The sequence below is a fragment of the Dendropsophus ebraccatus genome, chromosome 2 (assembly GCF_027789765.1).
Source record: "Dendropsophus ebraccatus isolate aDenEbr1 chromosome 2, aDenEbr1.pat, whole genome shotgun sequence".
In the NCBI taxonomy this organism is placed as follows: domain Eukaryota; kingdom Metazoa; phylum Chordata; class Amphibia; order Anura; family Hylidae; genus Dendropsophus; species Dendropsophus ebraccatus.
Genome location: NC_091455.1, coordinates 84391251 through 84415588, shown reverse-complemented (window position 1 = coordinate 84415588; position 24338 = coordinate 84391251). Strand labels below are relative to the sequence as shown.

Below are 24338 nucleotides of genomic sequence, written 5' to 3'. Positions count from 1 at the left end.
ATGCTGTAGTGGTCTGGGCCCTATGGCCCCCAGCTCCAGGTGTACTGTCCAGGGCGCAGCTCCCATACTGCCCGCTCACTAGTTACCTGAAGACACATAGTCGGCGGCACAGCTAGCATAGGTGGTCTGCAGGGTGGTGCTCCCATACTGCCCACTATAGGCAGCAGCACAGCTAGCATGGGTGGTCTGCAGAGTGATGCTCCCATACTGCCCGCTCACTAGTTACCTGAGGACACATAGGCGGCAGCACAGCTATCATGGGTGGTCTGCAGGGTGGTGATCCCATACAGCCCGCTCACTCAGCTAGCATAGGTGGTCTGCAGGGTGGTGCTCCCATACTGCCCGCTATAGGCAGCAGCACAGCTAGAATGGGTGGTCTGCAGGGTGGTGCTCCCATACTGTTTGCTATAGGCGGCAGCACAGCTAGCATGGGTGGTCTGCAGGGTGGTGCTCCCATACTGCCCGCTATAGGCAGCAGCACATCTAGCAGGGTGGTGCTCCCATATTGCCTGCTATAGGTGGCAGCAGTCTGCAGGGTGGTGCTCTCATATTGCCTGCTATAGGCGGAAGCACAGCTAGCATGGGTGGTCTGCAGGGTGGTGCTCCCATACTGCCCGCTATAGGCAGCAGTACAGCTAGCAGGGTGGTCTGCAGGGTGGTGCTCCCATATTGCCTGCTATAGGTGGCAGCAGTCTGCAGTGTGGTGCTCCCATATTGCCTGCTATAGGTGGCAGCAGTCTGCAGTGTGGTGCTCCCATATTGCCTGCTATAGGTGGCAGCAGTCTGCAGGGTGGTGCTCCCATATTGCCTGCTATAGGTGGCAGCAGTCTGCAGGGTGGTGCTCCCATATTGCCTGCTATAGGTGGCAGCAGTCTGCAGGGTGGTGCTCCCATATTGCCTGCTATAGGTGGCAGCAGTCTGCAGGGTGGTGCTCCCATATTGCCTGCTATAGGTGGCAGCAGTCTGCAGGGTGGTGCTCCCATATTGCCTGCTATAGGTGGCAGCAGTCTGCAGGGTGGTGCTCCCATATTGCCTGCTATAGGTGGCAGCAGTCTGCAGGGTGGTGCTCCCATATTGCCTGCTATAGGTGGCAGCAGTCTGCAGGGTGGTGCTCCCATATTGCCTACTATAGGTGGCAGCAGTCTGCAGGGTGGTGCTCCCATATTGCCTGCTATAGGTGGCAGCAGTCTGCAGGGTGGTGCTCCCATATTGCCTGCTATAGGTGGCAGCAGTCTGCAGGGTGGTGCTCCCATATTGCCTGCTATAGGTGGCAGCAGTCTGCAGGGTGGTGCTCCCATATTGCCTGCTATAGGTGGCAGCAGTCTGCAGGGTGGTGCTCCCATATTGCCTGCTATAGGTGGCAGCAGTCTGCAGGGTGGTGCTCCCATATTGCCTGCTATAGGTGGCAGCAGTCTGCAGGGTGGTGCTCCCATATTGCCTGCTATAGGTGGCAGCAGTCTGCAGGGTGGTGCTCCCATATTGCCTGCTATAGGTGGCAGCAGTCTGCAGGGTGGTGCTCCCATATTGCCTGCTATAGGTGGCAGCAGTCTGCAGGGTGGTGCTCCCATATTGCCTGCTATAGGTGGCAGCAGTCTGCAGGGTGGTGCTCCCATATTGCCTGCTATAGGTGGCAGCAGTCTGCAGGGTGGTGCTCCCATATTGCCTGCTATAGGTGGCAGCAGTCTGCAGGGTGGTGCTCCCATATTGCCTGCTATAGGTGGCAGCAGTCTGCAGGGTGGTGCTCTCATATTTCCTGCTATAGGTGGCAGCAGTCTGCAGGGTGGTGCTCCCATATTGCCTGCTATAGGTGACAGCAGTCTGCAGTGTGGTGCCTCAAGCTGAACCAATGCACAAGGTCCCAGGGGCCTTTAACTGTGTGTTCTCTCCTGTGCTGCCCCATGGGCATCACGGTCACAGGAATACTCACCCTCCACAACTACACACAGTGCCAGGAGTCAGCCATGAAGTCCTCCACAGGACACCCCGTGTAATGGTCCAGGAGTACTAGTAACATGTGACTAAAGGCTGATGTATGAAGCGTAATTACTAGGTCCATGTTCACACAGTGCGCTGCGTGCTTTCCACACACTGGTCAGGTGCACAGACACACATGACACAGCGGTGGGAGGCGGCGCTCTCTCTCCTCTCCTCACCTCCTCTTACTCTTGTCTGCCGTATAATAGGCCGCTCTTTTCTGTACCGGCTGGAGAGGTATAGTGTCCGCCATCTTCCGCCGCCGCACGGAATGACGTCACCGGCAAGAAAAACCAGCTGAGAGCGCGGAAGACCGGGGGATGTGACGTCACGGTCAGCTGACCCGCCGGCGTGCTGTGTGAGTGACGTAGCTGACAGGTCGGTGTGTGGAGTGCGCGTGATCTTGTGCCGGGGGAGAACCGCGCTGCAGAGTCTGAACAGTGGACGGAGAGTGCGGCAGCTGCCTGTAACTACCACATAGTATAGTTTCCCTGCCAGGTGGATTGTACTGGTGCTGACTGGAATAGTATCGCCCAAAATTCCATACATAGTATAGGAAAGTGTGCCCACCCTTACTGAATGGCAGCGCCTCAAGCAGGTGACCTCTGTATAGTGTGTATGCCTCTGTTTATATGGAATTACACATAATACTCATTGGATTGTACTTAGAAAATTCGGTTTTGACTACATAATGCTAAAAAACTCAAGAAAAAAGTTTGCTAACTAGGCAAACCAGCAACCAGATGTAATGAGAATAAAAGTACAGTGGTGCCTTGGATTACGAGCATAATTGGTTCCGGGACCGTGTTTGTTATCCTCATCCACTCTTAAAGGGGTAGTGCGGCGCTAAACATTTATTCACAAAATAACACACATTACAGAGTTATACAACTTTGTAATGTGTGTTATGTATGTGAATGGCCCCCTTCCCCGTGTTCCCCTCACCCTGGAAGTGTGGTGCAGTATACTCACCGCATTACTGTCGACCCCCGGCCGCCATCTTGGGCCAATGACAAAATCTTCGGGAGGCTGGCCGAACCGCTCAATCTGTCCCTCATGCTGGTCCCTCTCTGCTGCGTCATCAGCTGCTCAGCTGCGATTGGCTGAGCATACTGTGCTCAGCCAATCGCGGCTGAGCAGCTGATGGCATGGCAGACAAGGGACAGCTGGAGCGGTCCGGCCGGCCTCCCAAAGATGTTGTCATTGGCCCAAGATGGCGGCCGGGGGTCGACAGTAATGCGGTGAGTATAATGCACCACACTGCAAACACGGGGAAGGGGGCCATTCACATACATTACACACATTACAAAGTTGTATAACTCTGTAATGTGTGTTATTTTGTAAATAAATGTTAAGCACCTCACTACCCCTTTAAACCAAAGCAAATTTTCCCATCAGAAATCACTAATATGCAGACAATTGGTTCCACACCCCAAAAATAATGATTTATTATTTTGAATAACATGTAAAACAAATGAAACATTCAGAAACAGCAGAATGTGTGATATTATAAGTTACTGTACAGTAATAAAGGGGATGGGAAACACAAGGGTGAACAGAGACTGCCGAGAGCATGAAGGAATGAGCAGGGTAGATGTGGGCACAGTATAGCAGCGCTCTCTGTCCAGGGGTTACAGCTATGGAGAGATTACCTCCACAGTCCTGTCCCCTGATGTAAGCCCCAGCCAGAAGTGGATCTGCTATTATTTGGACGGTGAGGGAGACTTCCTGGGTCAGTGTAAAATGCTGTAGACCCCGCTATGCAGATGATGCCCCACCTCCACTCCCCCTCCCACCCAGTACAGGGAGCTCTTAAACCAAAGCAATGCTTTTAAACCAAGTAACAATTTTGAAAAACTGTGAGCTCTTAAACCAAGGTGCAGCTGTACTTTATTGCAGCAGGTACAAAACCACTATATCATATCCCAAGATAAAAAAAAAAACACTTAAAATAGCACAAATGGGAGTGCCAGGTATGATACAACCCAGAACAGCCCCCCTATGCTGTTACTGCACCTGCCGTGCACAATAACATGTAAGTATGAAGCTAACAATGGAAATGGAAGTATAAAGTCCATACAGAATAAAACACCTAAAATACCACAGCACTGAAATAGTATATATTGTGCTAATACAAATAGTACAAGCATTAACCAAATGGTGTCGCTCAGAAAAATAAATGATAGTCATGCCAAAGTTAGCTATGTCACCACAACATTCACATGTTAGGGAAAAGATGGGGTGCTGTCCACAAGAGTCCCGAGGAAGTCCGATAGCACTGACTGAAAGCTTGGGGCTCATGTGGACGGCACCCCATCTCTTCCCTGACATATCTGTTAGCATGATATATACTGTTACAGTGCAGTGGTATTTTATGTGTTATTTTGTTTGCACTTTATACTCACATTTCCGTTGTTCGCTTCATACTTACATGTTATTGTGCAGGGCAGGTGCAGTACCAGCATAGGGGTGCTGTTCTGGGTTGTACCATACCCGGTACTCTCGTGTGATATTTTAAGTGGTTTTAATCTTGGGACAATTTGATTTAGTGTGTTTTTGCACCATCTGCAATAAAGTACTTTTGTTCTCATTACATTTCGTGTGTTGGTTTGCATATTTAGCATATCTTTTTTCCTTTTTTTTTGGTATTGTGTGTGCGCGAGCGCACAGTGGGAAATACTTTCTGGACCAGCGTAACTTGAGACCAGGCTCAACATACAATACTACTGACAGTCCAGATCTGCAGAACATGTAAAAAATACTAACTGATCGATCAATAAAAGTGGCCATTTTACTGGCAAAATCCCAGTATTAGTGATGTGCATGCACTGGTTGGGTGTTTGGTATCTCACCTCTATAGTACCGTGTGATACTACATCTCCTTTACTGCCCTTTACCTGCACCAGGATAAGTTTCACCTTCGGGCATCAGATGAGGACACCTTCATTTTATTTTTCTGGGACCTTGCGTGATCTGTATCGGACCGGAAAACACCCCAGTCCTCTACATAGAAGGAAATTTAGAGTCTCTTGTAGCCCTTTCTGACTGTTGTATTTAAAGCGACTCTGTACCCACAATATGACCCCTCACAAACCGCTTGTACCTACAGATAGCTGCTTTTAATCCAAGATCTGTCCTGGGGTCCGTTTGGCAGGTGATGCAGTTATTGTCCTAAAAAACAACTTTTAAACTGGCAGCCCCGTGCCCAACGGCCGGGGCTTAGATTGTGTATGCATTAGGCTGACGCAACCTCTCTGTCCCTCCTCCCCTCCCTCTTCACCATTAGGAATGCTCCATGCATTGTCTCCTATTCAGCATCTGTGTGAATACTAAACATGGGCTGGATCATTAGGGCACCTGTGCAGTGTTCAGACAGGAGAAAATGTTCCAGTGGCATTCCTAATGATGAAGAGGGTGGGGAGGTGGTGCAAAGTTAGAGCACAGATTCTCTAAGCCCCAGACTGTTGAGCACGGGGCTGCAAGTTTAAAAGTTGTTTTTTTAGGACAATAACTGCATCACCTGCCGAACGGACCCCAGGGCAGATCTTGGATTAAAAGCCGCTATCCGAAGGTATGTGGGGGACAGATTGTGGGTACAGAGTCATTTTAAGGACTTGCTGTATTCATATTAGCTGCTTATTTTCCTCTTTTTTTTTCTTATTTTAGGAGATTTAGAACCAATTATCAGTTTTACATAGTTTTGGTCTCAACATTCAATGGTTTCAACATACAATGGTCATCCAGGAACCAATTAATATTGTAAGTTAAGGGACCACTGTATATATGGCAGTGAACACCCATCTTTTTCATACTTGAACCAATTAGAGTTGTCTTATATCATTTTTGTCTATTGACTACATACTGGTTTATGATTCATAGAGAAACAGCTGGAGGAGTCAGTCATATTACCAGTATTAGAGATGAGCGAATCGGGTTCGAGTCCATCCGAACCCGAACGATCGGCATTTGATTAGCGGTGGCTGCTGACCTTGAATAAAGCCCTAAGGCTATGTGGAAAACATGGATATAGTCATTGGCTGTATCCATGTTTTCCAGACAACCTTAGAGCTTTATCCAAGTTTAGCAGCCACCGCTAATCAAATGCTGATCATTTGGGTTCAGATGGACTCGAACCCGAACCCAGTTCGCTCATCTCTAACCAGTAGTGATCAGCGAACATCAGAACATTGTCTCAGCATTCTACTCCTGGCATTAGGAGAAACTGGATGCAGCCCTAGGGCTGCCAGGAAAACATGGATACAGTTTATGGCAGTATCAATGTTTTTCAGGATTCCGTAGGGCAACATCCAACTTCAGTTGATTTCAAAGAACATTTTTTTTTCGCCAGAGTTCACCATAAATACCATAAATAAATCAAATCATTTGGAAAGAGGAGCGGGCCTTGGTGGTGGAAGAGGAGGTAGCCAACACTGTACATTTGTAGATTGTCTCCTTAATTAGGCGCTTCTTAGTTCAGTTTTCTGAATAACAGCTTGTCCCCCTGCAGAACTAAACACCTGTTCAGAGAGCACTCTTGCCGCAAGGCAGGCCAGCAACTCCAAAACAGAGAGGGCAAGCTCTGGCCAGGTGTCCAATTTTTAAACCCAGAGGGCGAGCGAGCGAACTACAGATTCCATGGTAAATTATCTGTGTGATTTTCGTAGTGTGCAAGGGCCCATTGGTAGTGAAGTGCTGTTGGTCCGCGCTGCAACTCGCCCATGTGTTGTGAAACTCGACTATGGCCTGCTGCTGCTCGCAGACTCTTTGCAGCATAATTAAAATCCGGCGTGTTGGTAAGTCACATTTGAGGCAATGGGTTGAAAGGCCAAAGTTCAGCTGCACTGCAAATAGGTGAGCCACAGCAGAGTGAGAACACCGTAAAGTGACTGTACCACAAGGCCCAGGCTGAAGCACTGGAGGCGGGCCGACCCATCCTTAGTGGGAGGAAACCCTAGCCCCTCTATGATAGGGTTCCATTAATTCTAATGGAGTCATGTCATGGAGGGGCTTGAGTTTCTTCCCACTAAGGGTGGGTCGGCCCGCCTCCAGTGCTTCAGCCTGGGCCTCGTGGTACAGTCACTTTAAAAGCATGTGGACTGCACTTTCTGGAGTAAATGTGGCATATCGGGGTAATGTGCCAGGAAGCTTTGCCAAGTTCAGTACTTGCGTCATGCAAGGCATTTGTGTCAAACTGTTGAGGCCCAGAGCTGCTAGCAGATTACGCCCTTTGTTGCGCACCACATTGCCGAGCTTCAGGTTCAGCAACCACTCCTCTGTCTGCTGTTTTATCCCTGCCCACAGCTCCTGTGTGGCATGGGGTTTCAGCATAGACTGCTGTCTCCTTTCTCTTTCTGGTAGTAGGACGTGCCAAGACTGTTCCTGTTCCCACTCCATTAACCCAGTAGACAGTTAGGGAGATGTAACGTCCCTGACCCTGCTTATTGGTGCACGTATCATTGTTTAAGGGGTTATCCAGCGCTACAAAAACATGGCCACTTTCTTCCAGAGACAGCCCCACTCTTGTCTCCAGCTTGGGCAGGGTTTTGCTGCTCAGTTCCATTGAAGTGAATGGAGTGTAATCGTAAACCGCACCTAAACTGGAGACAAGAGTCGTGTTGTCTCTGAAAAGAAGTGGCCATGTTTGTGTAGCACTGGATAACCCCTTTAATGTGGATCTTGCCAATTATAGCGTTGCATAGTGCACACAGTTTCCCCTTATTTGTTGGTGCAGGTGAGGGCCCATCTGAATAAGTAGTAGCAGCTGAGAACAACATACTGTGGAACAGCCACCATCAGTCTCTTGAAACTGTCCACCTCCACCGGCCAAAATGGGAGTAATTCAAATAAATTATGCAATGCACCCATGCAGAAGCAGGGTTCGTCGATGTGAAGTGGGGTATTTCTGCTTTCTCTTCAGGGTTGTTACTGATATTTATGCCTTGCTTGAGGCCCTGGTGACACAACATGCAAACCACCCTTGTCTTGTCCTCATTACTTTGGTGGGAGAAATGCCACGCCAGAGAGCTCATCTGAACTGGTTTGGCTTGCTCAGTCCCTTGGTGCAGTGGGAAGTACCAGCCAAGGTACTGGCCATGGGCTATTGGCTGTGCTTTTGAACTCCGTTCCCTCAGTTGCTGGGGCTGGGTGACCATCACCTCCTCTTCCAGACTGTCATGGCCTTCAGTCCCTGTGGGGTCTGGGACCTCAGCGTGTGCACTATTGATTCTTTATGAAGCCACCAAATATAGTCATCCAGTACATGGCTATCTCTAGCAGCTCCATAGAGAATAAATGGTGAGTATGCTGACCTGCTGCTCCATTTAGCTGGGATAGTCCCCATTCTCATATAGCAGAAGTTCCAGAGGTAATACTTGCTGCAAGCACTTCTCCCCAATCCTGTTCATGAGGGATACATTTTTAGTTGCTAGAATACCTCTTTAAGGCTATGTTCCCACAATGTCATTATTTGTCCTTATGGCCACCTTTTATAGACTGATGTCATTTTGGCACCAAAATTGATAGCTAATGATAACCGAACTTGCCCAACCATTGGGTTCATCTGAACCCAAACACTTGGCATTCGACTCCTGCTGCCTGGCGTAGTTGGATGCAGCCCTAGCGAGTCCTGGAAAGCAAGGATACAACCATAGATGTATCCATGTTTTCCCTTTCGTCCTATGACAGCACCCCTGGAGAGTGTCCACAGGAAACAGCCACCAATCAATCAGCATAAAAAGGGCAGGACCAGCACCATACCCCCAGTTCTGTTTCCTGTCTTCTGAGAAGAGGAATGTTGCAGGGGGTATCTTCTGCCTCCTCCTCGAAACCACCAGGAGTCAGCTAAACTGTGGTCGCCTGGTCGCTCCCAACAGTAGCCATTCCCTTGGTCAGGGTCACAGCTGCATCCAACTTCTTCGCTTATCACTAAATATAGTCTAATGCTGGGTTTACACGGAACGATTATCGTGCGAATTTGCACGATAACGATCAAATTCGAACGATAATCGTATGTGTAAACGCGGCAAACGATTGAACAACAAATTGTTCATTTTGGTTCTTAAATCGTTGTTCGTCATTCGCCGATCGTTCCGTGTAAACCGTTGTCGCGCGATAGTCCGGCCGCTCGCAGCCCGGCCCCCCGCTCATCCGCAGCCCCCTGCGCCGGCTCTGCTCACCACCCCTGCCGCCGCTCCGATCGCCCCCGCCGGCCTGGCTGCGACCATTTTTTACCTGCTTCCGCGTAACAGGTCTTCCACATCCCCGGCTCCGCTCTTCAGTGCACTGATTGGCTGAAGGGGAGCCGTTTAAAATTCCCGGCTCCTCTTCAGCCAATCAATGCACAGCAGCACTGATTGGCTGAAGAGGGGAGCCGGGGATTTGAAGACCTGCTACGTGGAGCAGGTAACGTATGCTCGTGGCCGGAGCTGGGGGGCCATGGGAGCGGCGGCGGGGGTGTCGATCGGGGCTGCGGTTGAGCGGGCCGGGCTGCGGGCGCACGATCGCAAAACTATTTTTCCGTACGATATATCGTACCGTCTAAACGCTGATCGTTATAATCGTGCGATCGGGCCAATAATCGCCTCGTGTAAACTTAGCATAAGGCTCCGTTCACACTACGTATATTTCAGTCAGTATTGCAACCAAAACCAGGAGTGGATTAAAAACACAGAAAGGCTCTGTCAACACAATGTTGAAATTGAGTGGATGGCCACCATTTAATGGCAAATATTTGCTGTTATTTTAGAACGGCTGTTATATTGAAATAATGGCAGTTATTTACTGTTATATGGCGGCCATCCACTCAATTTCACCATTGCGTGAACAGATCCTTTCTGTGTTTTTAATCCACTCCTGGTTTTGGTTGCAATACTGACTGAAATATACTGACTGAAATATACATAGTGTGAACGCAGCCCCAAGCTGTGTGTCCACATAAATGTTCTGAACACAGTGAATACCCCGCCCCATTTGTCCTTAAATAGCTATGGGATATTGCCGGGATTATCAGCAATGGGGGCTGTTGTTTCCACCATGTTCACAATCCTTTACCAATGCGTAGCCTTGGGGTTAGCAAATAAATTGAAGGTCAGTTTAGTCTGGTATTTTTATGAATTGAATGTCAATCGGGTCTAAGTAGGAGACCAATTTTATTTAAAGAACAGGGATCTGTCAAAGCCTGATCGTCACACACACACACAAACACATTTATGGAATTGTATCATGGCACATACATATGACACACAGAAAAGGAATTATTGATACCCATCAAACTGGAAAAGGTTATAAAGCCATCTCTAAAGAGTTTGGACTTCACCAATCCACAGTTTAGATAGATTGTGTACAAATGGAGGAAATTCAAGAGGTTACAAAGGAAGCCAAAGTACCCTGACCCAAGCTACTAAAGTCCCCTCTAATGTTGTTGTTCATTAAAGGGGTTATCCAGTGCGTGCACCACATCCCACTCCCATACCCTGCCAGCTGTCATCTTTGCTCCTTTCCGGCTGCGTCACGACCCGGTTGACATATGCCCCACTCAGCCACTCAGAGACTGGGGCGGGACACCACTGCAGTCACTGATTGGCTGAGAGGGCTAAATCCAACCGATTTGTGACATTCAACCCTAGTCGTGATGTACCCAGAAGCCAGTGATGCGGCTCAACACAGGCACGGGGACAGGTAAGCATAGTGTTTTTTTATGTTCCCACCAATCCCTGCCCGTAATGATTTTTTGCCATACCCCCCCCCCCCCCCCCCCGCCGGACTTCTTTAAACTTTAAGGGTGCTAACTACACAAAGGGGGAATTTCTCAAGGGTTTTGCACCTTTTTTTAAGTGAATAATTGGATTTTTCACCCATTTTTGGTCTAAGTTCTATTTATGAACGTGTATTCGACAGGCGAATATTTTTTAGAGGCGTTTTTTTTTAAAAATCTGCCTCTTTCTCTCCTCACCTTCACGACGGCACCATAGGAGGATGGGTTGTACCCTAGGGACAGGAAAAAGCACGAGAGGTTAAAAGCCCCTCCCAGCACCAGTGCTTTTTCCTGTCCTGCTAGGGCAGACACGAGAGGAGGGGGATCCGAGTGAAGGTGAGAAGAGATCCCCCAAGAAGATGAACGAAAAGGGCACGGGTCGATCGGGGCCTAGGTCTCCTTCCTCCCTCATCCCCTTACCAAACGGATCCGTCGTCTTTCGAGGCCTCGCTCCGGGATCAGGACTCACGCGGACGACCGCGGGCTGATGGAGTCCCTGCAACACGAGGTAACCTAGGGGATTACGCTCCTGCTGCAACGTGGTCAGACGGCTTCCTGGTTGAGCGTAATCCGGCCGGGATCCGCAAGTGCGTCATTACGTTACGCCGGACCACGCAGATGACGCGCACACGCCGGAAGTCGCGTCACTGCACTTCCGGGTATGGCGCCATCATTCAAAAGGATGGCGCGAGCGGTTCGGATCGTCTTCGATGGAGATGGATTCCTCCGCTTCAGAAGAGACTGTCTCGGCGGTAACTGTAAGTAACCCCCCTCAGTCATGCTTCCGTGTGCCGATCTCTGCATTTTCAGTACGCTTCCAATGCCAACTCTGCATCGGGGTCTACTTATTGTCTCACTGTCTGGTTCACCCTATGTTTTTATATTCAGGGGTCACCAAGGGTGATAGATACACTATAAGAGATATAGGTGTAGGGGGTGTATATATATACTGATGGATTCTTGGCTCTCATATTTAGGAGACTAAAGAATCTACAGCAGTATCCTCCTCTGCAGGCAAAAAAGGGAAGCAGGCAAAGAGATGTGTGTCATGCAACAGCAAAATTCCATCAAATTATAAAAAGAATATATGCGCAGGATGTATAGGGGACATTATTAAAAAGGATAGATCTTCCTTCCTCAAAGACATCAGGAAGATGATGAGGGATGAAATCTCAGCATCCATAGCCAAAGCTCCGGTAGCCTCTCCTCCAGCTACTCCTCCTCTGGCTATTCCCCCTCCAGCTATCCTGCCCCAGGACATACCTCCAGCGACCCTTCCTACACCTCCTGCTGCCCCTACGGGGGACACTACACCTATAATACCCCGGATCATAGATCCTGGACCCCTGCCGTCGGGCTCTATAGATTCAGGGTCAGTTATATCTATGTCCTCTAAGCGTAAAAGACATTCATCAGCATCCTCATGTGAATCTGGTCAGATCTCTGAATCTCTAGATCAAATGACTGATGAAAATGAATACAAGGAGGAAACTAAAAAATATTTATTTTCCTCTGACCATACACTCCCACTTCTTAGGGCAGTAAGGAGTGCGTTGGGATTTGAGGAGATCCAAGAGGAAGTCACAGCGAAAGACCAGATGTTTCAGGGTCTTAAACCTAGGAAAAAGCTGGTCTTTCTGGTGCACGAGACACTCCAGTCTCTTATTTCAGATGAGTGGGCGGACCCTGAACGTAAATTACAGGTCCCAGGCGAAATCAAAAGACGCCTCCCCTTTAGCGAGGAAGATTCCGCTAACTGGGGAGAGATTCCTTTAATTGATGCCCAAGTTGCCAAAGTAACCAAAAAGACCCTTCTCAACACCCCAGAAGAAAGAGCAATTCAAGAAGCCTAGATACCAAGAACCGTATCGTGGCAAAGGGAAAGGAGGCCGTTGGAGCTGCCCGTAGGGAGGCAGGGGAAAAAATATTTTTTACAGTCCCCGGCCCTCCCAAGATAAACAATGACCTCTGTCCAGTAGGGGGGAGACTGTCGGAATTCTCAAGAGCCTGGAACATCATCACAGAAAACAACTGGGTGTTAAACATCATCAGGGAAGGCTACCAAATAGAGCTTACTCACCCCCCTCCAAAAAGATTTGTCATATCCCGACAGTCTCCAGGTCCCCTACAATCAGAGATGCTGGCAAGTGTCCTAAAACTCCACCAAATGAAGGTTATTTCGCCTGTTCCTTGAGAAGAGAGAGGGTCAGGACATTATTCAAGTCTCTTCCTTGTCAAGAAACCAAACGGTTCACACCGTTTAATAATAAATCTAAAACCATTAAACAAATACGTGAAGTATATGAAATTCAAGATGGAGTCGATAAAATCCACCACTCCATTGATAGCCAAGAACGCCTGGATGATCTCACTAGATCTCCAGGATGCATACTATCATGTGCCAATTCATACCCAGTCCCAGAAATACCTAAGATTTGCCATAATGATAAACAAAAAATTATGCCATTTCCAATTCAGGGCCCTTCCATTTGGGATATCATCAGCGCCCAGGATATTCAGCAACGTTATGTCAGAGGTAATATCCTTCCTTCACTTACAGGGCATAAACGTAGTGGCATACTTAGACGATCTACTAATAGTAGCGGAGTCTCGGGAGAAAATAAAACGGGACCTAGAGAACACTCGCAATCTACTCCAATCTTTGGGGTGGATTATAAACGACAAGAAATCGGACCTAGTCCCATCTTCCAGGAAGATCTTTCTAGGGATTCTCCTGGATTCAGATCGCCAGATGTCTTTTCTCCCAGAGGAAAAAATAAAAGATCTAAGGGAGAAAATTCAGAAGTTCAAGGGGAAGTCGTGCCCTTCAATCCGGCATGCAATGTCTGTTTTAGGGTCAATGACAGCCTGTATTCCGGCGGTGCCTTGGAGTCAGGCTCACTCCAGGACCTTACTATCTCCAATATTGAAGGTATGGAACAAAAGACCCACGGGTCTCGAAAACAAATTTTTCCTTACACCTCAGGTCAGATCCTCTCTCCGCTGGTGGCTTTCCCAACAAAACCTGGGAAAAGGGACACCTTGGAATCCTCAACCGAAATGCATCATGAGAACAGATGCAAGTCAGTACGGTTGGGGAGCCCAAGTAGGAACACAGTTTTTTCAGGGTACCTGGGACCAAGAAACCCTGAAACAATCCTCAAACCTGAAAGAATTCAAAGCAGTACAGGTATCCTTAATATCAGCGGTAAATATCTTGCAGGGTGTTCACGTACACATCCTGTCAGACAATATGACAACTGTGGCACACCTGAGACATCAGGGAAGTGCCAAGAAAAATCGGCTAGGGAAAATTTCACAACAAATATTTTCCTGGGCAGAAGCCAATCTATCGTCCCTTTCAGCAACACACCTAAAGGGAACGGAAAATACACAGGCAGACTTCCTCAGCAGGAACAAAGTTCATCCAGGCGAATGGTGCCTGAAAAACCACATATTCCTTCAACTAGTGGAACGCTGGGGCCAGCCCCAGATAGATCTATTTGCCAACAGACAGAACCGAAAGGTAAAAAAAAAAATTTCTCTCTAAACCCAGCAGATCACCCTACAGGAGTGGATGCTTTAACTCAGAGATGGCATTTCAGGATGGCATATGGGTTTCCTCCGATTCCCTTAATCCCAAGAGTTCTCCAAAAAATCCGGGAAGAGAGCCTAAAAATAATTCTGATCGTCCCGTACTGGCCCAGAAGGGGGTGGTTCAAGCTTCTCAAATGTCTAGCGATAGAGGACCCAATCCTTCTTCCACAGATTCCAGACCTATTAATGCAGGGCCCAATAACACACCCGGATCCACAGAAATTTCATCTGTCCGCTTGGATCCTGAAGAGTCCATGCTAAGAAGTAAAGGACTATCAGAACCAGTAATCTCTACCCTTATGAAAAGTAGGAAGAAAGTTACTGCTTCTATATACCTCAAAGTATGGAAAGTCTTTAGCTCATGGTGCCAGACTCCTCCTCAGTTCCCTGCAGAACCAAATATAGCCCAAATCTTGGACTTCCTACAAGCAGGTTTATCTAAGGGCCTCAAGCCTGCTACATTAAAAGTCCAGGTTTCGGCACTATCAGCAGTTTATGATACGGATATAGCCAATCGCCGGTGGATCAAAAGATTCATTCGGGCAGCTACAAGAATAAATCCCACAATTAAAAACACACATCCACCTTGGGATTTAAATGTGGTTTTGGAAGGACTAACAATGACTCCCTTCGAACCTATCGAGGAAGCAAACCTAAGGTTTCTCTCCTACAAGACAGTCTTCTTAGTGGCTATCTGCTCAGCCAGAAGAATAGGAGAGATTCAGGCCTTAACAGTACGAAAACCCTACTGTACAATTTTAGACGACCGTATAGTTTTGAAGACTGATCCCTCCTTCCTACCTAAGGTGGTCTCCAGCTTCCACAGGTCCCAAGATGTCATACTTCCCTCCTTTTGCCAAAACCCCAAGAATCATTTAGAAAGAAAATTCCATACCTTAGACGTCCGTAGAACGGTCCTACAATATATTGAGACAACCGCACCTTGGCGGATAGACGAAAACCTCTTTCTACAATTCCAAGGGAAAAATAAGGGAAAAAAGGCATCTAAGAGTACTATTGCCAGATGGTTCAGGAGTGCCATCACACAGGCCTACCAGTCCCAAAATCTTCCTTCTCCAATTAAAATACGAGCTCACTCCACAAGATCAGTCTCAACTTCTTGGGCTGAAAGAGCATCTGCCTCTATAGAACAAATCTGCAAAGCAGCAACATGGTCGTCTCCTCATATATTTATGCGACACTACCGGCTGCAACTACAAAGCGACGAAGACTTGTCATTTGGACGCAAAGTTCTTCAAGCTGTAGTCCCTCCCTAAGGTAAATGTTGGTATTACTCCTATGGTGCCGTCGTGAAGGTGAGGAGAGAAAATAGGATTAGTCCTTACCGGTAAGCCGGTTTCTTCGAACCTTCACGACGGCACCAGTAACCCTCCCTGGTATTGTATATGTTATATGATACTCACGTGGTGCTAGAATTACTGTTACAAAGGCACTGGTGCTGGGAGGATGGGGAGGGGCTTTTAACCTCTCGTGCTTTTTCCTGTCCCTAGGGTACAACCCATCCTCCTATGGTGCCGTCGTGAAGGTTCGAAGAAACCGGCTTACCGGTAAGGACTAATCCTATTTTTGAGTGTTCACCCAAAAATTTGCATAATCTGTGATTAGCATCCAATTTATCTTTTGCAATCTTTCAAATGGTGAAGGCCTATCTTTGATCAGTACCAAGTGAATTTGGAATTTTTTTTTTACTTATTTACAAAGCCAATGTGACTTCTTAATAAATAACACTCAACATATTGGCACTAATTAAACACCAATCCCTATTAGAATAGTTGCACAAATTAGACTCTCTAGTAAATGTCCCCCAAAGTGTTTATGTTGTACATTTAAAGAGAATCTGTACCATCGGACACGCCTTCCAAACTGCCGGATCATTTTGTGGTGTTCCTCCATGCATGCCTGGTCCTGGAGTCTCTCTATCTCTCTGTATTCGGTCTAAAAACAACTTTTATTCGGGCAGTACAGAGTCAATAAGGCTACAGCGATTCTCTCTATGCATTTTCTTTGTCGTCGCGCTCCTGGGCTAGATCTTCTTCTTCTTTGGCAGACCTTGAGTACCGATGCTCTAGGCCCCGACTCATTGACATCAGGCCGCCAGAATGAAAATTGTCTTTAGCCTAAAAACAGGCTCCAGAAGACAGACAGACACCCATCTTCTGGAGCCTCTGTTTAGACAAGACCACTTTTAGGCTGCATTCACACGTTCAGTGTTTTTCCTGGTCCCGTGCCGATCCCGTGATTGTGGTCCGGCAGCAACCTCCGTGATCCGTGCAAAACAGTCCGTTTTGTATCCGTGTCCGTTTTTTTCATGGATCTGTGTTAAAGCATTTTAAATTACATTGATTACATCACATCCGTGTTTTTCACGTATGAACACGGATGTCACATTCGTGTACATCTGTGAAAAACACGGATCTCATTGATTTCTATGGGGAATCCTTTCCATGCATCCGTTCCGAGTAATGACATGTCCTATCTTTTAATGGAACGGATCACGGATCCTTGAAATCACGGAACATCTGAATAGCCCAATAGAAAGGAATGGGCTGTAAAATTGTCCGTGAGCACGGACAACTTCCCGGAACGTGTGAATGCAGCCTTACTCCCTATATTCAAGCCCTTGCACGCTCATGACACCTACATCTCAAAAACATCTCCAGAATCCACCCATTTCTCGCCATTGACACAGCTCAGGTTCTTACTGTTGCTCTGATCCATTTTCGTCTTGACTATTGTAACTCCCTACTAATCGGTCTTCTTTCTCTAAACTCTTCCCTCTTCAGTCTATGTTGAATGCAGCACCTGATGTCAGTGAGGTGAGGCCTAGAGTGCCGGTGTCCTTGGCCTTCCGCAGAGAAAGATCCAGCCCAGGAGTGCAATGACAAAAGAAATGTAGGAGAGAGGCGCTGCTGCCTCATTGACTCCGCGCTGCTAGAATAATAAAAATTTTTTTAGTTATTTTTACAGAAGATAGACAGACCCTGGGACCAGGCATACGTGAAGGAACACAACTTAATAGTGCTGGCAGTTTGGAGGACTACACCTAGCTTTTCATCAAAACTAAAATCACCTTTCAAAGGAAAGAGATTTCAGCCATGAATTAAATTGAGGAAAATACAATGTGGTAGTTGATAAAGATTCAAACAGAATTTGGGGGAGTCTTGAACATTGGAAGAAACACTGGGAGAATTCAGCTGTGAGGTCTCAAGGGTACCAAGGTGTTATTGTTCTATGTACCATGTTTCTTGTATCTGATAATATTAAAGTTTATAATTCAATAAATGTTTTGTTATTTGGTGTCTTGATTGTTATTCTTCGCATTACAGGCTAAATAGTGGAGCTTTCTGATAGATGCTGTATGTTTAGTTTTTTATTTTAATTGAAAAAAAAGCCTTTATTCGACCCATAATTAGTGTCAAGGGGGGAAGGCCTATAATTCCCTGGGCGTTAGCATGTGTTCTATGCACAGTGTGGTCAATGATTATGCAAAGGAAGGGGCACACAATACAGTGAGGTCAAGCAGTGCTAGAGCCCAGGGAACAGCAGGCCATGCCTCCTTGACACTATTCACAGCCCAAACTAGTGCTGCTAGGGGTATCTCAAAGATCCAGTACTTCTCGATATTCCAGGTGGCTCTGGTTACCTGGGTAATAATAAGGGGGTTAGTGACAGCTGTTTTATGGAGTTACACTAAGCCCCCACCCAGTAATAAAGTGACTACTATCTTGGTGAGATCACTCCGGAACTGTGGTTAACCACTTCCTCTTGACATAAGGAAGTGTCTGGTCTGCCATTCACTAAGGGCCCTATTAAACCAACAGATTTTTGCAACCAAAGCCAGGAAAGGACTATAAATGGAGGTCAGGTCATAAAGGATAGACTGGATTTCTATTCTTTTCAAATCCATTCCTGGCTTTGGCTGTAAAACTCTAGCAGATATATGTTGCTGTAATAGGGCCCTAACTGAGTGACTTAATCATTTTGTGTAAAAGGGCCTTATCAGTCATACTTGGCTGAATACCGTCCGATAATCCTTTGGTATATTAGAACATGTTAAAAAACCCTGATCAGCCTCCATCCAAAATGTCAGCTGATCGCTGTCTTTCAACATGTTGAAACAGCATGATCATGTGAGAGGTGGTATGCTGCACATTGCCCAGGGTTAAAGGAGCTGCTGACTTCAATGGGCAGCCCAAATGATCTAAGGATTATCTGGATGGCCCCTCCCACTGCTCCATATTTGTTGTCTTAGCGTGGAATAGAACAGGCAGCAAGCAGGAGACCTGACAGGTTGGCGCTCACTTCCCCCTTTTTTGTTGTGCCACGTAATACGGCCTTGACCTTTGTGAGCAGTATTTAGCTGAGCAGGCACTTCCTTGTGTTGAACTATCACCAGGTAGTGGTGAGGCAACCTGGCCATTATTAAAAATTTAAGAACAAGTGCTGGACAAATCAGTGTGGAACCTTAGTCTTAAGGGGTCTGTGCTTATAAAAGAGTCCCCTTGAACCTGTCTTGACATTTTTCCTTTGGTTTATTTTCATGTTATCGAACAATAATTCATTTTGGATCATACTGTACATGTTTATATGCATGCCATATTAGAAACAATGGCCTATGTATGTCAGAATCGAGAAAAGTAGCATGTTTTAGTTCTGGTTTTGTGCTGCACGGCTTGTATAAATGGTATTTAGTGGGGATTGTCATATTAAAGCACAAAGTGCTGTAATAATTGCTGTGGGAATGTAAGTGACAACTAGTTTATTGGAATGGCAGTGCTCAAGAGCCAGCACAGAGCTTCTTACATGGTGTATTGTTGTGTAATTGAAATTAAATCATAAAGCCAGTATTTTAAAAATACATAAACAGCTAAATGTCATTTGGCATGCTCATAAAAGTAAATGCACATTTTACATGAATATATGCAATTTTTATTCCTGCAGTGTCTTAATGTACTACTAGTCTCAAGGGACATTTTACAAGCCAGGTTGTAATCACATATCATGCGCATACCAAGTCATAAATGTGTCTCTTGAGCTTTAGATTTTCCAACCTGATGTATGTATACATCCTTAATGTCCCTTTTATAGTATGATATATGATACAGTCATGTCGTAACTTTCTATTATATTTATCTCAGCTTGTCTACCTAAATCATTAGCATTTATTGAAATGTGGAACTTGTAAGAAGTCAAGGAATTCACGCAGACTAAAATGCGGAGTAACAGTTCTGATCATTTACTACGTGTCATAACACAGCATGTTTTTACATGAAATATTTTGTTATAACTGTGAAAAGATTATTGTGTAGCAATTGGAATATTTTTTCAGACTAGACATAATGTTTACTTAATGCCAGATGTAGTCTGATTCTGCAATATGAATGGAAACTTTATGAGAAAAAGGTGGTAAAAGCTATCAAGGTACAATACACAGAAGAATATTTCTGTTGTCTAAACTGGTAGCATGGTTTTAGCAGTGTTATAAATTTTGCAATCTTCTTTTCATATACAGTGCAAACAGAAAGCTTCATTAAGTTAAAGGAAAACTGTCATCAGGTAGGTAGGACCGCGGCCACACTTCAAGTCCAAAACATAGCTACTGTGAATAGAGAGATCTCTTTACCTTTGAAAATTTTTATACAATGTTATTGGAAATGCAGACTCATCAGTACTAGAGATGAGTGCAACTCAAGGATGCTCAAGTCCGATCATTCGGAATTTGAATAGCGGTTGCAGAAGAAGTTGGATGCATCCCTAAGGCTGTCTGTAAAACATGAATACAGCCATAGGCTGTAACCATGTTTTCCCAGACTCCCTAGGCCTGCATCCAACAACTTTAGCAACAGGTATTTAAATGCTCGGGCACGCTCGAGTTGCACTCATCTCTAATCAGTACATTATATTTTATTTTTGTGCTAGTAGATAGCCCAGGACAGTGACTGTAATAGAAAATGCATCCACCAAACAACCCCCTAGAAATTTGATTGAGCTCTAAAATTGGGCGCTCTTTTAACCCCTTCATGACAGAGCCCTTTGATGCCCAGATGTCCGGGTCAAATTGATTCAATATTCCTCCTCACCTTCTAACCTCACCGCTTTTATTTTTCCTTTTTACACTTTTTTTTTCACAGTAAAACATGCAATCATTAGATTGCACGTGCTGATCTAGCATAGCATAGATCAGTGTTATCGGCAATCTATGCATAGAGCCTGCCTAAGAGCAGACTCTATGCACAGATCACCGAACCGACAGGATGGAGGTAAGAGGCTTACCCCTGCCCTTTGGTACATGCAATTGGGACAGCTTGTTCTGTCACTGATTACCTTAAACGCTGTGATCGCTATAGATCGCTGCATTTAAGGGGTTAATGAGACGCAGCTGCCTCTCATTACCTCCGGACACATTGATGTGTGCGGGACCGCTCTCACTGCAGTGGTCACGCACACATCAGTAAGCCCCTAACGTCAGGAACGTATATTTACATTCCTACTGCACAGGGTATGTGCAATAGGAACATATACATACTTATTACTGACTGGAAGGGGTTAATGCACCTGAGTTATGAACCAACTAGGTATACTTGAGATTTACAAAATCTACAGTAAAAAAAAGTTACATTCTCAGGAGGGTTTTCACATTTTTACAGTCATAGTTCTTGTCCCAGGACAATGACCTTGCTCATATTGTACAGTTATAGTGGTAATCTGTTTTGTGCAACCACAATACTGCCAGCCCTGCCTCCACAGTGCAATTCAGTCATTGTACCAGGAGCTGCTCTATCCTCTATTTGGCTACATATCTAAATGCCTTAGTGTGCCATACTTTCATCCAATCACATAGTTTCAGTAATTAAGCTATTAAAGCGACTCTGTACCCACAATCTGACCCCCCCCCCCCCACACACACACACACACACACAAACCCCTTGTACCGTCGGATAGTAGCTTTTAATCTAAGATCTGTCCTGGGGTCTGTTCGGCAAGTGATGCAGTAATTGTTGGACAAAAAATAACTTTAAGCTTGCAGCCCTGTGTCAAATTAGTGTCGCCTAGTGTCTGTGCCCTAGGCTTGCACCTTCCCTCCGTACCTCCTCCCTGTCCTCCTCATTGGTCTCATTGGTCTGAACACTGAGGGAGGGATGGGTGTTTTCTGTGTATTATATATGACTTGTGGAATAGAATTGTTTTATGTTTTTGTACTGCTTGAATATGGAAAAAAAAAAAATTGTCTGAAGACTGCACAGATGCCTTAAAGATCCAGCACAGGTGCAGTGTGATGAACAGGAGAAATTGTTCTAGGGGCATTCCTAATGGTCAAGAGGGTGGGGAGGAGGGACAGAGGGGTGTCACAATCCGAGGGCATGGGTACTCTAGGCCACGCCAATTTGACTCAGGGCTGCAAGTTTAAAAGTTGTTTTTTAGAACAATAACAGCATCACCTGCCGAACGGACCCCAGGACAGATCTTGGGTTAAAAGCAGCTATGTGATGGTACAAGCGATTTGGGGGAGTCAGGGAGTCAGATTGTGGGTATAGAGTCAATAACGAAATTTTAAGATATATACATATATATATGTTAGAACTTAGATTGGTGATAATCTTAAAGGACAACTCCCACGAAAAAAATTTTTGGCTTATTTAACACACATTACAAAGTTATATAACTTTGTAATGTGGTTAAATACCCGGTCTGGCCCACTTTTCGACCCCCGACCCCCCCCACCCCCGGAAGTTAAAGAATGTATACATTACCTATTATGATCGTCACAGTCCTCTTCTCCCGGGCGGCATCTGGTGACGACGACGTCAGAGCCGGGGGGCGGTCCGGGTCTTCCTCCTCTGCGTCTTCATTGAAAGTGAATGGGAGAGAAAAGGCTGCTGGTGCACATGTGCACCAGCAGCCTTTTCATTGGCTGGAGCGCATCACATGGCTTCCAGCTTGCTTAGCCCTGATTGGCTGAGCTTGCTGGAAGCCATGTGATGCACTCCAGCCAATGAAAAGGCTGCCGGTGCGCAAGCGCATTGGCAGCCTTTTCTTTCCCATGGACCTGGAAGTAAGAGACATCGCTGGACGGCGGACGCAGGTGATGGTGAGGCGGACGGCGGGCGAATGGAGTGGCGATCGTCACCGGAGGGATGGTGAGTATGGTGTCTGTGTGTGTCTGTGTTTTTTTTTTTTTTTTTTTTTTGGGGGGGGGGGGGGTCCCGCCAGAGTTGTCCTTTAAAGCATTCCTAAGACCCACGGCGATCCCAAGATACAGCTGAAAGAAGTGCGTGACTGCGCTTCATCCTCCTGCCAGCAGTGACATCTTACTTGTTTGCTACAAAGTCTCTAATGGCACAAACATGTCAGGTTTGATTGACATTGAAGTGCACTGGTGCATGCTACCCTGGCTCCCACGATTAGAGATAAGGGAGTTTACAGTAATAACAAAGCAAATCACTTCATTATCTCGGAAATCTGCTCATCACCCTGCTGCCTTTTAACTTAGTGCCGCTCCTCCCCGGGTGCCTGGAAAAGCTGGATCCAGCCTTCGGAAACTTCTCCTAGTTTCCCAGGGCTGGATCCAGCTTTTCTCGGCACCCGGAGTAAAGTAGTACGGAGCGGCAGTGAGTTAAAAGGCTGCAGGCCGATTGAGCAGATTTCCGAGATAATGAAGCAACTCGCTTCATTATTACTGTAAATTTACTGTATACTGTAAAATCTCTAACTGCAATCAGCAGACATGCACGATGTCAGCTATTTCTGATATTACAACATATTGAAACACAATGATCATGTCAGCAACAGTCTGATGCTCGCTGCTGACTTTAATGGGCAGCCCAGGCGATCTAAGGATTGTCTGGGCAGCCCCTCTTGCTGCTTCCTGTGGCCCCTCCTGCTGCTCCTGCTCACTGTCTGTGCATTTAATAACACAGGCAGCGAGCGGGGAATGACAAGGAAGCCAGTGCTGACCTGACAGGTCGGCGTTCGCATATCCCTCAGTATTGTGCCGTGTAATATGGCCTTTAGTCATGATTTTACATTTCTATTCTGTTTTATTAACACTTCACTGAACACTGTCCGAACACAGCTTGACGCCTTCTGCTCTGTTGATTGATTTTTCTGCCACACCCCTCTCTTCTCTGCTGTTTTCTTTGGCCACTTAACCTCTGCTTTGCTTAGGTTGTTGACATTTGGTTCTTCCATTCACCCTGTGCTGTGTATGTGCGTCTTATCCTATCACTCTCTGGACTGGGTCCCTGATCTCCTATAAAGAGTATCAGTACCTTGATATCCACGCTGGCTATTAGAATATTTTTTTCTACCTCGCAAGCATCTCCATATCTTTTTCTGTATTGTTACCTGGCTTTCCTTGACTTCGGGTCTGTTACCCATTTTCTTGGATCCTGTTTTGTACCTTGCTGCCTTTTTGGTTTGACCCCAGCCTGTTGACTACCCCTTGTATGTAAGTTTATCTTGTCCTTGATCCATGTAATCACCTCAATGCAAGTAGAGACTGTTTCTGTGGTTGTCTGCAGTCACCTAGGACTGTTGAAGCAGGTAGGCAGGGTCAGCTGGTGGGATAAAATCAGAGCTTGCTGTATGTGTTTTCCCCACCCTTTCTCAGGCTACTCTTTATTTACGTATAATAATGTTGAGTTTTAATTTGACAGCCAAACATACCATTAGATTTAAAGCGACTCTGTACCCACAATCTGTCCCCCCCAACCACTTGTACCTTTGGATAGCTGCTTTTACTCCAAGATCTGTCCTGGGGTCCATTCGTCAGGGGATGCAGTTATTGTCATAAAAACAACTTTTAATCCTGCAGCGCTGTGTCTAAAGGCCGGGGCTTACATTTGTATATGCATTAGGCTGGCACCACCTCTCCGTCCTTCCTCCCCACCCTCCTCATCATTAGGAATGATCCAGGAACATTTACTGCTATTTGAGCATTGCACAGGTGTATTAACGATCCAGCCCATGTTCATTATACACACAGGTGGGGAAT

General features: G+C 46.3%; 1 protein-coding gene and 1 long non-coding RNA gene across 4 annotated transcripts in view; one reads left to right on the top strand and one right to left on the bottom strand.

The window, feature by feature from the left end:
* ATP9B (ATPase phospholipid transporting 9B (putative)) overlaps positions 1–2300 on the bottom strand; it is a 242507-nt gene extending 240207 nt beyond the window's left edge. For 2 of the 3 annotated variants that reach the window (XM_069957883.1, XM_069957884.1), the window contains exon 1: positions 2154–2299. In XM_069957883.1, the coding sequence (XP_069813984.1) occupies positions 2154–2227 (74 nt within the window). In that variant the 5' untranslated portion in view covers positions 2228–2299. Of the gene's footprint in view, positions 1–2153 lie in introns of all 3 variants that reach the window. The other variant, XM_069957885.1, reaches the window with a different exon arrangement.
* Positions 2301–2389: 89 nt separating this feature from the next.
* LOC138783316 (uncharacterized) overlaps positions 2390–24338 on the top strand; it is a 36635-nt gene continuing 14686 nt past the window's right edge. Inside the window, exons 1-3 of the long non-coding RNA XR_011361661.1 lie at positions 2390–2440; positions 5641–5733; positions 19857–19900. This is a non-coding gene — a long non-coding RNA (uncharacterized lncRNA). The remainder of the gene's footprint in view (positions 2441–5640; positions 5734–19856; positions 19901–24338) is intronic.